This window comes from Cervus elaphus, chromosome 18 (assembly GCF_910594005.1).
Source record: "Cervus elaphus chromosome 18, mCerEla1.1, whole genome shotgun sequence".
Classification (NCBI taxonomy): domain Eukaryota; kingdom Metazoa; phylum Chordata; class Mammalia; order Artiodactyla; family Cervidae; genus Cervus; species Cervus elaphus.
Genome location: NC_057832.1, coordinates 18,613,436 through 18,628,782, shown reverse-complemented (window position 1 = coordinate 18,628,782; position 15,347 = coordinate 18,613,436). Strand labels below are relative to the sequence as shown.

The 15,347-nt window shown below is 41.3% G+C and overlaps 1 protein-coding gene across 3 annotated transcripts in view; it reads right to left on the bottom strand.

Annotated features, from left to right (window-relative positions):
* Positions 1–15,347, bottom strand: part of CDK14 (cyclin dependent kinase 14) — a 638,693-nt gene that overhangs the window by 382,018 nt on the left and 241,328 nt on the right. For all 3 annotated transcript variants that reach the window (XM_043873241.1, XM_043873240.1, XM_043873242.1), the window contains one exon: positions 422–516. In XM_043873241.1, the coding sequence (XP_043729176.1) occupies positions 422–516 (95 nt within the window). The remainder of the gene's footprint in view (positions 1–421; positions 517–15,347) is intronic.

Below are 15,347 nucleotides of genomic sequence, written 5' to 3'. Positions count from 1 at the left end.
AAGGGGAAAAACTGTGACATCTAAATTGTAAGTATCAGCCTTTTCTCTAAAAAAATCACCCAAATAAGGATGTTTTTCTGAAACCAAGTTATAAATCCAAAGGAGAAAACATTTTTGTTGTCTGTGAACTTCCTCTGATGGAGTGATCACCATCATGTTGTTTTATACTACTTGATAAACCTGAAATTTAGAAAGTGTACTAGTAACAAACAGGTTATAACAGACAATATAGCTAAGGACACTTCAACTGAACATTTTTTCTGGATTTTTCTTTAAAACGCATTCCATTCAAAATTATGCAAAATAAGTCCATGTACTCAGATAAAATAACTTCAGTATAGCTACCTAAAGACAAAACTCTATGATAATACTATAAGAATTTTGTTCATAATTATAAAATCTGAATTCTCATCTTACTCACCACATATTCAAACACAAGTGTCAGTGTCTCCTTGGTGTGGATGATGTCATGAAGTAGCACTATGTTAGCATGTTTTAGTCCTTTTAACAGAGAAGCTATAAGATAAAGTGAACAAAGAGATAAGTTATTACGGGTAACAACCAACTGATAAGCTTCTTTTATTGTATTGGTACATTATCAGATGAAATATACCTATTTTCCCACTTTCTATGCCAATATATGGCTTATCTCCATATGTATGAAATATATATTCTGCTGATGTTGAATGGAGGTTTCTGTAAGTGTCAATTACAGCCTGTTGGTTGATGCTGTCATTGAATTCTTCATCATATCTGCTAGTTCTCTGGAGAGTGGTTCTTTCAATGACTAAGTGAGGAATGGTGACATCCTCAACTGTAACTGGGGTCTGTCAATTTCTTATTTGAATTCTTCTGGTTTTGGCTTTGTGTGCTTTGAAGCTGTAGTCTGCTACATGTAACACTTAAGATTGCTGCATTCTGTGAATCAAGCCCTTTTATCAATACATAATGCATCTCTTTGTCCCTGGTAATTTTCTTCACTCTGAAGTGTTCTGTCTCATATTAATATTGCCACTTCAGCTTGATTTTGATTAGTATTCATATGTTGTATCTTTTATATATAATTTTTTTCTTTTGGCCTATACCAGTGACCATTCAGGTAGAACATTCAAAGAACAGAAGCTTCTTCTATCATTGTTAATTATTTTAGTAACACTGTGTCTTCAATTTTGGTTTTTGGTATATACCCTAAGGAGAAAAAAGAAACACAGAACACATGTTTTACATGTGTTCTATCAGGAGCTTGTAATTGCTTATATATTCATCATGAATTTATTGAGAACCTAGTTACTGACACTGATGGCCCTGGAAAAACCGCAAACCCTTGATACTCAATAATATTGCAAGCCCACCTCTTTATAAGGGGATATATAACACCAAATGTGAACCCTAATGTAAACTCTGGACTTTGGGTGATTATCAGGTGTCAAGGTAGGTTCATTTATCGTAACAAATGTACAACTCTGGTGAGAGATGCCGACAGTAGGGAGGGTTGGGGTGGGAGGCAGGGAAGAAAGTACATGAAAACCCTCTGTAGTTTCCACTCAGTTTTGCTTTGACCTTAAAGCTGCTCTAGAAGAATAGTCTATTTTAAAAAATAAAAAGATATACCTATGTTTTAACATACTAAAAGAAAGAACAAATCTAGATTATCTAATATTTTACTCAAATAAAGTGATGTTTTAGATATGGAGTCATCATGCGAAAAAAGGCTGTATAGGACAGTCCCCAGAGAAGAGAGAGAGAGAACATGGAGACTGGTACATTCTCGGATGATCCCAATGAATGCAAGCTCCTGCTTCTAGTTATTGTCCCCTTCAATTTCCACTGTCTTTATCAGGCAAACCTACTGCAGGACTATAATGTATCTTTAATCCCAAGATATACTTCAATAAGTACCTAATTGGCCCAAAGAAGGCCATTCAGACTGAGAATTCCCTGGTGTGGCTGGCTCCAACACCAGAAGACAACGAAGAAGTATGTTTCCTCTGAAACCACATTGGCAGCTTCATGCGCTGCCCGAGGCCAGGGAAGTCTAAGCTATCCCAGGGAAGTCCTACAAAAAAGTAAAAGCGCTTCGGACTTCTCTGGTAGCTCAGTGGTAAACAATCTTCCTGCCAACACAGAGGACCCAAGTTCAGTTCCTGACCCAGGAAGGTTTCACAAGCAGCAGAGAAACTAGGTCCAGGGCCACAACCACTTCCACCGTGGGAAGCTGGAGAGTAGACCCCACTCGCCACAACAGGAGACAGCCCGCGCACAGCAGCGAAGACCCGGGGCTCCCAAAAATAAATAGATAAAGTACATACATGGAATATTTACAGATTTATCAGAGCTTTGTAAGATTAGCACTCACGACGAAACACTTACCCAAAATAACAATAACATTACAGCACGCAAACTTTGAATAAGCACCGCAAAGATGTATGACAGAGTTTAGTATTGTTAATTCCAGTAATTTACAATCTTCTCTCTTTTAATTATTCAAATATTTAATTATGCAACCATCAGCCTCAAACAACTGAAGTGTATTACACGGCTAATTTCCAGGCATTCATCATTAATCTGGGGACCAGCTTCACATGCGCTCATTTTAAAAATGACACTTGGCCCCACATTAGCCTTCCAAGACAGACTCATCCTCAGAGATCAAGATTTCAAACCATGGCCAGGCACAGTACTTCACACCTACACTGTGTGGGAATATGCACAGGTGAAATGAATTAAGGACCTAATGGGTATCACGCTTATGAAAGGAACCTAGCATTGTGAGGCAAGGTTTGGAAAGATACGTATCATTTGTAATTTTGTCCGATTTCATTTTTCAAGTTATCCCCTCAGTTTGTCAAGCACTGATCCATCCTTATCAGCAAGACCTCCAAAAAGGTACTGAAGCTAACAATCCATGGACTATCCACGCTCTAAGAATCCTTTGCCTAGGAATTTTGTTGTTGCTTTTATTATTATGATTATTACTTTTCTCCCACTATTGCCTTGCTTCTCTGACCATTTAGACCTAAATTGTTTCCCATTTCTCAAAGTAACGACTTCACGCCCATCATGTCCCATTGTGTTTTTCCTACAATTTCAGTAAAATCAAATCTCTGCCATCATTCATCCTGTGAAAAAAACATCTTTTCTTAACTGTGACCAATGTTATATAAAAAAAGGCCATGCCCTTTTTCTCTTTTTTTTGGCTGTGCCCCACGGCATGTAGGATCTTAGTTCCCCAACCTGGGATTGAACCCATGACCCCTGCATTAGAAGCAGAGTCCTAACCACTGAAAAACGAGGGAAGTCCCTGTCATTTCATTTTTTTTAAACATGTTTTTTTTTTTAACCATTTCTACAGAAATGCTCAAAGCCTCCACATTTCAATGTATTAACTCTCAATTATAGATTTTAGACTTCTAGCTATATTTACATACACTTTAAAAAACACACTATCGGTTAAATAATGACCAAGAACTGTTGGAAAGCAAACCCTTTTTCTTTTGAGATTAACATAATGAATTCATATTTGGAAAAGGATAAGCCATTAATTTCAAAACTGATGGCAGAAAAATGGCATTGAAGGGCACAAAACCATCCACAGTATCTACCAACATGCGGGTAGGTGACAGACCTGACTAACTTGAAAGCTGCCAACACAAGAGTCTCTGCTCCAAGCCAGGTGCCAGATACTGCCATCCTGCTGTTACCAAGGCGAGGAAGTCTCCTGGCTGCCAAGGGGGTGCGGGGATTAACACCTACAAGTCCTAGGGCCACTCTGTCTCCCTTTTCAAGACAAACACTGTCAAAATAATACTCCATGTAATCCTAACAATATCTCAAAAAAACCACATGTTATTTTCTCATCGTTTACATACAAAACAAATCCTGTAACACTGGCTTTAATAATCACAGCACACTTGGTTTCCTGCAAGTTTTAAGCAAACATATGGCAAACATTTTAAATTCATTTCACCAGTGAGGCTTGGAAAGGTACGATTCTACATGACAGAAAGGACCTGTACTTAAGGTTGAGGGTAAAATTTCTAACAATCATTTTGGGGCCGTGTCGAAACGATACAAAAGCAGAAAAACACGTTGCTCATAAAGACAACTACAAAGTCTTGGCAGGACAGCAGGACACGGAGAGCCATCCCTTAGTGCGGGAACAAGTTTCAGACACCCACTCGTCCACCATGTACAAACCTCAACCTTCCACTTTCAGAATAAACATCCTAGGTTTCCACTCTGAGATGAAACAGATACATTTTTACCGAAACATCAACCTCATCATGATTAAAATAAATTACAAGTTATCGAAAAATTCAGAGCATGTTCATTTTAATCAGATTTTCACTGAAGGGGTTATTTTAAAAAGCAGTGTTAACAAAGAAATGACAAATAGAACCTTTCTTTACTATGTCAAATAGTCTTCTAGGTCATTATTTGACATCTTATCACTAGGAAAGGAGAGATCACAAATAAATATACTCCAAGCTTGCTCACTCCCCCTTTAGCCTCTGGAAGAAAGTTCACATCCTCCCCTCATCATTTTTACCTGTTCCCTTTCTGTGTCAACCCCAGAGGTGTGGGCTGCAGGTGCTGCTACCTGATTTTTCCAGAAAACAAAGATGATTACCTATTATTACCCAAGAAAGCAGCCATATTTCAAACTACAACCACAACAGACATAGACATTTTTTTCAAGCCCACAGGTAGATAGCTCTGCATTTGTTAGTTGCTCAGTTGTGTCCAACTCTTTGCGACCCCATGGACTGAAGCCCTCCAAGGCGCCTCTGTCCATGGGATTTTCTAGGCAAGAATTAACTAGAGTGGGTAGCCTTTCCCTTCTGCAGGGGACCTTCCTGACCCAGGGAACAAACCCAGGTCTCCTGCATTAGCAGGCAGGTTCTTTTCCATCTAAGCCGCCAGGGAAACCCAGATACATCTAAAGCTGTTGATATTCACCTTAAACTAGAAATAGTATATTTCCTTCCTTTAGCTACTTCATTATTTTTTTAATTGAAGTATAGCTAATTTACAATAGTGTGTTAGTTTCAAGTGTACAGCAAAGTGATTCAGGTGTACACACACACACACACACACACACAAACACACATTCTTTTTCAGATTCTTTTCCGTCATATGTTATTAACAAGATACTGACTATAGTTTCTGGTGCTATGTAGGAGTTATTGTTGTTTACCTATTTAATATATAGTACTGTGTATATGTTAATCACAAACTCCTAATTTATCTATTCACATATATTCTGCGAGAAGTTCTCACTTACTTGCTACTGGATTCTGAATATTTTGAGAGCAAAAATACTCTGAATGGGAAAAACTTAAGGGCAAATAAGAACAACAAGATAAACACAGAGAAAGACAAAAGTGCTTGTCTGTCTGTGTCTGTGATGAGGTGATCTCAACCGAGAAAGGAACTCATGCCTTCCCTGAAGCCCAGCGTGCAGGTCCAGGGTAACTTGTGCACGGTTCCAGAAGGCGTGCTCCCCACTGTGGCTGCATATGAGGAGAAATACCGTAGTCCTGCTCAGTTCTGAATCTTCCCCTAAATGAGATCTGATCTAAAACACACACACACACACACACACAAACCATAAACTAAGAAGTAAAAAAGTGAATCAGGTTAAAAAAAAAAATTGTATTTTTCACTTCATGGTTACCTTTTTTACTTTTATACACATATATACCAAATCTGAGCTTCCCTGGTAGCTCAACTGGTAACGAATCTGCCTGCAATGCAGGAGGCCCCAGTTGGATTCCTGGGTCGGGAAGATCCCCTGGAGAAGGGACAGGCTACCCACTCCAGTATTCTTGGTCTTCGCTGGTGGCTCAGATGGTAAAGAATCTGCCTGCAATGCGGGACATCTGGGTTCAGTCCCTGGGTCAGGAAGATCCCCTGGAAGAGGGAGTGGCAACGCACTCGAGCAGTCTCGCTTGGAGAATCCCCACGGACAGGGCAGCCTGGCAGGCTGCAGCCCATGGGGCTGCCAAGAGTCTGACAGGGCTCCGCGACTGAGCAGAGCACACACCAAACCTACATGAAACAGTCCCCTCTTTGTTCTGGGGAGAGGCAGCACAGCTAACCCAGACACACAGTTAAAGGCATCTGATGCCCTATGCACGTAATTTAGCTAAAATCACACTGAGGATTTAGAGACACGTTTTTCACTCACCAGATGCTGTCCAAATGTGGAAAGATAAAAACACAGGTTAGGAATACTTTATAAACATCACAAAACTTGTTTCCATCCACCAAAGAGTCTACTGTTTTACTTGCTCCTTAGTTGAGCCTTGCTGTTGGGGAACAGACTAACTCCAACCCCACTACATATTTCTCCTGCTCTTTTCCCCTCCCAATTTCCCCAACGTCACAGACCTGAAATGTAGCACTGACATGACAGCGTCAACTATACTCCCTGCCATCAATACCTGTGTATCCTCTTGACTACTGGCAAAGATCAGTCATCTGTGGTCTATGTCCACACTGCAGTCTCACAGGACCACATCGACTGCTTCCTAAATCACTCAAAGCAGAGATTCCTCTAAAAGTATAGCTTAGCCACATGAAACAGTCAATATTTGACATTTTTGGTCTACTAACACAGCAATTTCCAGTGGCTCAATCCAATAGAGTTTACCTGGTTCAAACCAATTTTAACTTTTCCACAGAGGCATAGTTACTCGTCCCATTGTTAACACTGAAACCAATTAATCAGCTGCCAAATGGTCAATAATTGATTCTGAATAGAAAAAAAAAAAGGAAGAATCTGTTCATGAAACTATGGTTATTGATGAGGGGAGGGATATAGAAATAATTTGTACGGGTACTTTTTGATAACATTTGAATTGTTATGATAAAGATATATTCCTTTTTTTTTTTTAAGATATATTCCTTTTATAATAAAAGAGATACCTGGAAAAGTTCTTTACTACAGTAGATTGGCCAAAGAAAACTGAAATAACACTATAAAATAGTATGCTGTGTGCTAAGTCACTTCAGTCATGTCTAACTCTTTGTGACCCTATGGATGTTAGCCCACCAGGCTCCTCTGTCCATGGGATTCTCCAGACAAGAATACTGGAGCGGGTTGCCCTTTCTTACTCCAGGGGATCTTCCCAACCCAGGGATGGAACCTGTAGCACTTTGGTCTCCTGCACTGGCAGGCAGGTTCTTTACCTCCATCACCACCTAGGAAGGCCTCACAAGAGGTATACTGCTGTTTACACAATTAATAATTGTGTAATAAAAATTATAATAATGAATGATTATAACTATAGGGTGACCCTTCACTACTAATCCCTTCTCACAAATGTAGTGGTGCCAATCCTTGCATTATAAGGGTTTCTTTTCATATCCTGGAAGTTAGCAGGGCTCTAATTTGCACTGAAATCCAAAATATTGAAAGTTTTTCGTGTCTAAGTGGTCACTTTCCCACATTAAGATTAACTTACTTACTGAAAAAGACTTCTACTTTTGTTTCCAACTACTTCCAATTGAGGGCTTCCCTGGGGGCTCAGTCATAAAGAAGCCACCCACCAATGCAAGTGAGACAAGTTCTGTCCCTGGGTTGGGAAGATCCCCTGACAAAGGAAATGACAACCCACTCCAATATTCTTGCCTGGAGAACCCCATGGACAGAGGAGCCTGGTGGGCTACTGTCCACGGAGTCTCAAAGAGTTGGACATGACTTAGCAACTAAACAACTCCCAGTTGAACCTATAAATGACCCAGGAGCTGCCTTTCTGCTCCAGTTAATCTTGTTCCTATTTGCCTCTGGACACAGCCATGCATATATAGGTTGTGCATGAGTACAAGACATGTGATTCTTCTCAAATGTAAACACCTCACTAGTACCTCCGGCAGGAAGAAAAAAAAAAACCATGCCAAGCGAACAGGGTTGGAGACAGTGGTGGTCATGCTCCATGCACCTTCTTTAGGCAGGAAAGAGACCACGGAGGTGCTGAGGGTTACTGAAAGACTTGGTCACAGTTGTTTTTGTCTGGCCATAAAAACCAGGTTTAAAAGCTGTTAGGCAATTTACTTTTTTTAACTACTTATACACTTTATTATGGTGGGTTACATGTATAGGCAGAAAGAACACTGCAAAGTACGTAAAAAAAAATGTGATTTGGCATCAAGCCCCTCACACATTCCAGTTAAGAAGAATAAACATATATAATAACATTAATAGCTATCTCTGTCTGACTAGACTTAAATAACCTCTCCCCACATAAAATTATGTGAATAGCTATTACTATATTCTTTTACAAAAGTTAAAATAAGTCTAAAGTCATAAAATATATTCTTTGCCATGGCTGCAAGTCCTGGTCTGAGGACCTGCACCTGAGACTCTGGCCCTTGAAAACCCTTTCAGACTCCTCCACAAAGGGGCAAGTTTTCAGACACAGGACTCTCCACGCCTCCTCCCACAGCCGTGGCCGTGGGCCCACCATGAGGCACTTTGCAAAGTGTGCTGCTTCAACCACCGCCCAAAATCAAGTGGCCAGTGGATGAGGCCCCACGCACATCTACCAAATCCAAGTCTACGGGACTGGGCCCCAGAATCATCCAACAAGTAGTTAACACCTACTATGTGCCCATCACCACAGGGAAACATATACAATTCCGTTCTCATGAAACTTATACGTTATATGTCAACCAAGTTTTCTATTCAGTCCTTATGTATCCTAAAGTTTGAAAATCACAGTGCTATGTTATGGTTTTTAAATATAGCAATGGGTAACTACTTGAGGGGTCTGTGTGTCTGTTGAGTGTGGGTGTGTCTATGAACTTAGTCACACTGCAATCTACTCACTGTTCCATGAGCAAATAGATAAAAACAGCAATTTGATCAGTTAATGTACCTAGTATCTACTTCTATCTGTTTCTCTCTGTCTCTCTCTTACACACACACACACACACACACACACAGCCATTAAGATAGATTCCACAGAAAAATATAAAGTCCTGGGATAGAAAACAAAGAGAATTCTTTATTCTGAAAATTTGATGGTATTTTGAGGTATGTGGATTTTCTCTTGCTCATTTCAAAGACCCCAAAAACGTGACATCATATTTTCAACATGAATAAAATGTTGAAAAGGTCATGATTATAAGGCCTTTACAATTCCACCACAATTTCTAAGATCTGTGAAAGAGCTAAGTTTTATATAAAATGGTTGCAATACATACTGTCTCAGGACCAGAGCTTTGATAAACAGAAACCAACAGCAGGTCTGGAGATAATTATAAACAGACAATGAGCAAAGAAGGAGGAGAAGTGAAAGACTATAAAAAATGAACACGAATCTCAGTGGGGGTTCATTGCTACCCTTGAATATCCCCTGACTTGAAACTTCAAACATAACATCACTTCATTTGACTGAACAAGAAAGTCAAAGTTATAAAAATTACAAATGAAAGCAGAACTCAGTAGAGAGCACACAGCCCCAGAGCACCGCGTTTTTCACAAAATTAGTTCAGCTTCCGGCAGTCACGTCACGTTCACTTCAGCCTCCCCAGGACAGAAGTGACCCCGCTGTCCCCAGGCCTGGACCAGACCTTGCATTCCCTTCATGCAGCCTTAATCAGTGGTGGCCCGGGGGAGAAGCCAAGTTCATCTCAGCCAAGGAAGCTCTGCCCCTTCTGAGAAGGTCGCGGATACACTGGGCCCCAGTCCGCTGCCCTCAGTCACGTGGTCCCTATGCTTGGCTTCCACTGATGCTCAGCTATTGATGGCACAACGGCAGACAGGTTCTAGCACCACTGAACAGGCTTCCTGCGTGGCTCTAGTGGTGAGGAATCCGCCTGCCAATGCAGGAGCTATAAGAGACGCGGGTGCAATTCCTGGGCTGGGAAGATCCCCTAGAGAAGGAAATGACAACCCACTCCAGTACTCTTGCCTGGAAAATCTCATGGACAGAGGAGCATGGCAGGCTACAGTCCATGGGTCGCAAAGAGTCAGACATGAATGAGTATGAAAACACACATACACACGCAGTACCACTTACATGTTCGGGAGTTTTACAAGCTACTCCAGAAAAGCAGTTAAGGACTGACTCAGTGATTGCCTTCCAGCTATACAAAGACAGGCTAGCAGACCCCATCTCTGAGACCTCTACACTACTCTCCTGCTTCATACAGCTGTGGCTACGGGAACATTTGTAGGAGATGTTTCTATATTTGGAAATCCAGGAAAACAAACACACCTATGAAAGGCAGAGTGCATCTTAAGCGTTCAGTATTTAGAATCCTATGATGATGATAATAAAAACTGTTTAATGCAAAGTCACATGGGCAAAATGGTGTTTAATGAGTTTAGGGAGAGGTTCCTCCCAACCTCTTCTGAAAATAAGGATTTTCTAAATTGCTTCTATGCTCAAAATGTCACTTCAGTACAAAAATAGTGACTTTTTAAAATTTTTATTAGAGTCTCATCCTTTTAAAACCACTCTACCTATTTGTCAGAAACTGGCAACATCTTAGAAGTACTAGATTTCATGCAAGGTATCACATGATTGCTTAAGACAGAACATCTATCTGCTGTGATAACTATACAAGTCAAGTTAAAGACAAGGAAGTTGTACTTTACACATTTTATGCTTCTAAATTAGCAAGGCAACTTCAGACTGTCATGGCAGTTTAAAAAAATAAAAGCCATGCAAGAAAACGACAAAGGGGAAGAAAAATAGTACTGTGATCTCAAATTTTACAAGAAATTTGTACTTCTGTCTTCCATCCTGCCAACCAGAGGAACCAGAGGAAGGGACAGCTGGGTTTTACATTTACCGAGGTAGGCTCAACATTTGACCCTCGAAAGTTGTGACTGTGCAGAATGTTTTGGTGTCTCTGCCAGGCACACTTGAGACTGTACTGACGACAGTTCCTGCTCATACAGCCTGCCTTCCCATACGTGAGGTCAACTCCTGGACTCTGACAAACATCCACCCATGGTGGGCATGACTGCCGTGTTCTCAGATGTATTCTATCTCCTATGGACCCACATGCTCCTCGTTAATGGAATCTCACCTTGTTTCATATGCATCACACACACATACACTCATACATACACATATACGTAAAATCTTAGTGCATGAAAGACATCTCTGTTTCACTCAACACAAGGTGACTGAGTCATCACTCACCGCTCAAAGAATCCTCAGAATCTAATAGCCAAATGTCATCCTCAAGAGCATCTAATCCACCGCTTCATCTGACAACTGAGGAAATTAATATATGGAAGTTTGGTCACAAGACTCAAACCCTGCCCTCCTGACCCCTTCACACAGGAGAATTCTGTTTCTGTAATCAAAAGAAGCGTTATCCTCTCTCTCACTGTCTTGGTTCTCTCCTCTTCACTCCTCATGTTTTCCCCTTATCTTCGTATCTTTCCAGGTGTTAAAGGCAGAAAAGCCTGAAGCTAAAAAGACTAGAAGGACATCGGGTATCACAAACCTATCTACACAACTCTTCATCTGCAGCATCATCACCTGGACTAAAGAGGTTTCAAAGGAGAGTAATAGGTAAAGAAGAGAGCTAAGGGGACAACTGCTGTTCAAACTGGCTTTTTAAGATCACGTTTAGGGCTTTCCTGGTGGCACAGTGGGTAAGAATCTGCCTGCCAATACAGGGGACATGGGTTCAACCTCTGGCCTGGGAAGCTCCCAAATGCCGCGAGGTGACTAAGGCGTGAGCCACAGCTACTGAGTCAGCTGGCCTACAGACCATGTTCCGCCACAGGAGAGGGGCCCTGCCCACGGCTAGAAAAATCCTTCAAAAAAAAAGAAAGAAAAAAGAAAAATCCCGCACACAGCAACAAAGACCCAGCGGGGCCAAAATATCCACCCTTTCTTAAAAACTCACCTTTCTCTGATCAAGTCCCTCCTCTTCTTCAAACATGCCAATGGCTGCCTAACAGGACTCCCAAAGACCTGCACGATAAGGCTCTTAACTTCAGAGGCTCCGCCTCCCTCTAGGGGGTGAACTCCAGCCATAGGGCACTTCTTGTCTGGGTGTGTGTGCTAAGTCACTGCAGTCCTGTCCAGCTCTTTGCAACCGCATGGACTGTAGCCTGCCAGGCTCTTCTGTCCAGTGGATTCTCCAGGCAAGACCACTGGACTGGGTTGCCACTGCCTCCTCCAGGGGATCTTCCAGACCCAGAGATAGAACCTGCATCTCCTGCAGCTCCTGCATTGCAGGCGGAATCTGCTGCTGAGCCACCGAGGAAGCCCTGTGCTTCTTACAGATTTCCAATTCACTTCATCCTCTCAGACCTCTGGGACGTTGTCTCTTCTGCTCCCTTTCCCATAGTCTCTGAGCCTCAGACATCCCTTCCATCCCTTCAGAGCTCAACTTAGCTGTCATTTCCTTTGAAAGGGTCTGCTGACAGACAAGCTCGAGCTAGACGCATTCATTGTCCGTCAGTCTCTGAGCTCGGCGAGTTGTCCTATCCCAATGTTATAATTACCCAGTGACCTAACTCCACCTGTCTGTAACCCCCACTCACTCATCATTTGCTTTTGCTTCACTGCAGGAGATATAAGAGATGTGAGTTTGATCCCTGGGTCCGGAAGATCCCCTGGAGGAGGGCATGGCAACCCACTCCAGTATTCTTGCCTGGAGAAGCCTATGGACAGAGGAGCCTGACGGGCTACAGTCCTGGGGGTTGCAAAGAGTCAGACACGACTGAGGCAACTTAGCACACACGCACGCACCTGCTATTCTCACAGCAATCCCTTGAGTGCTGAATTTATAGAGGACGCCTATTAAGTGTAGCTTGAATAATACGCATGAACGAGAAAAATAAAATCCTGAAATGATCTCCCATAAATAGCCATCAGCAAGAAAAGTCCCTAAGACTGAGCTCTACCGTGGACTGGTTATCTTACTACAATGCGTTTAGTTCTGCCTGGATATGTTGATCAAAATAAATCCACTCTCAACTTTGTAGTAACTGACAAACACTGAGGCTATATATTTCACTGACTTTAAAAAGAAGCACGGCAACATCTTATAGGATGTCACTAGGCGTTTTCCTTTCGTAAGGAGGTGGAATGCTGTATACAATGCTATAACTAAAAGGGCAGTATTTTATTTCCACTCATATTTCAGATTATGGAAAGATGGTAAAAGATTTGTTTGAAACCATACTTTATTTCTAAAAACTCCTATTAAAAACTAAAATTACATCCTCACATTTTTGCCCAGCATGAGGTAATCTCATAAACAATAAGGTGGTACCAATTAGAGAAGGAAGACGTTCTCAACCTTTCTTTATGTGGGTTTACAGCAGAGTCAAAGCCAATCCATGGTTTGTTTCCCTGCAAAATGTTTTAGAAATTTATTAAGGAGTTAAGAATCTGAGGTTTTCACTAAAAATGCATGACTTTGGCTCTTCAGAAGTAACAGATGTGGGTAAAAGCTGTTGTGTCTACACAACTGGCTCCTTACACAACACATCACTGCTAGTTCCCTAGCAGTGGCTACCTAGAAAGAGAACACAGAAGAAGTTGTAAAATATCTTGGCCCAGAGAGATTGTCAAAAGCTATATAATTTGGCATATCACTTTGCCTCTCTAGCCCCTTTTCTCCAATTCATTCTCAGAGACTGATTAAAAAAAAAAAATCAGGTAGGCATTAAACATCTGATATTTACCTCCTAAGAAAAATGAAAAGTAAACAAAATGGACTTATTCAAGGTAGCAAGAGTGAGTCAAGCGCCAAGCTGGGCCAAGAGCCAGATCTCTGATTCCCAAATCACAGTGCTAAGGCTTCTACCTATAAACCTGCAGAGTTTAAAGTCAGAGAATGACAGGTAAAGCTCATGGGCCTGATAGCCTTTACCCCCGATGCACAAACAAAAGAAATGAATGAGGAGCAAGGCACTTATTAGAGAGGAAATTTAAAGCAAGAAACTCAAATAATTAATAATTAATACAAATAATATTTCTTGCTGACAAGGTTGTAAGGAAATAAACACACTTATACACTTTGAGGCCAGATATTACTGGAGTAGGAAGGGAGACTGGTTAAAATTTATCAAAAACGAAAATACTTCTCATAGCCCCTGAGTCAGCATTTCTTCAAGGAATATATAGACAAAGACCCAAGATAAGCAAGATACATTGCCAAGAATGTTCTCTTCAATGTTCTTAATAAATAGTAAGTGGCTCAGATGAATCTGCCTGCAATGTGGGAGACCCAGGTTCGATCCTTGGGTTGGGAAAGAGATGGCAATCCATTCCAGAATCTTGCCTGGAGAATTCCATGGGCAGAGGAGCCTGGCAGGCTACAGTCCAAGGGGTCTCAAAGAGTCAGACATGATCAAGCAACTAACTGCCCATCCATTGTGTTTTGGATGAATAAAATACGGCACATTCATATGCCAAAAATTGCACAGCCATTAAAAAGGATGCAGTAAGTTACTATAAGCAGTAATATTGAAATGCCTAAGATATACTGAGTGGGGAAAAAAAGCCTCAGGTTCAAAGCGGTCTGTATTCAACAGGGAAGTGGAAGGGATGGATATACTTCAGAAGGGCTTCCGTGGTGACTCAGTGGTAAAGAATCTTCCTGCAAATGCAGGAGACACAGGTTTGATCCTGGGTTGGGAAGATCCCCTGGAGAAGGAAATAGCAACCCACTCTGGTATTCTGGCTTGGGAAATCGCAGAGAGGAGCCTAGTGGGCTACAGTCCACAGGGTCACAGAGAGTCAGACACAACTTAGCAACTAAACAACAGTTAACAGGACTCCAGAAGCTATGAACGCTGCACAGAATGACATTGGGCTCAGCAGAAGCGAGGGAGGAATGGCAGTTTACTTTTCTCTTACACTTACTAGTGTTTAATGATTTTTTGATCTGGAGCTAGTATTTTATATTAATAAAAATAAATCTTTTATTAGATAAAAAATTTAATGAAAAAATGTCAAAATTCTTTGCTCTCTGCTCTCTTGTTAGGTGGGCATCTCTTGAACAAACTACTTATTCATTCACTCAACTAACATTTACTGAAGGCTTGTGATCTAGTGGTGACTATCCAACCCTGGAAGTCATGTGTGGGTTAACGATGGAGTAAACATGCATACAAAACCAACTCCTATTGCTTGGTAGGCTCTGCCTAGAGAAATGTTTTGATAAGTACAATTCCTAGCTCTGCTTCTCTAAGTAGGATAAAGCAACTAAATGAAAAAAAGTAAATATTGTGTTGCCAGCCCCTCCCCCAGCCCGTCCCCCAAATTCTTTGATGGAGCCATAGAAGGAAAGAAGGAAATGAGAGATGAGGGTCTGTTTGCCCTTCCCCCATTCATACATAACAGCTTTGGTGAAAT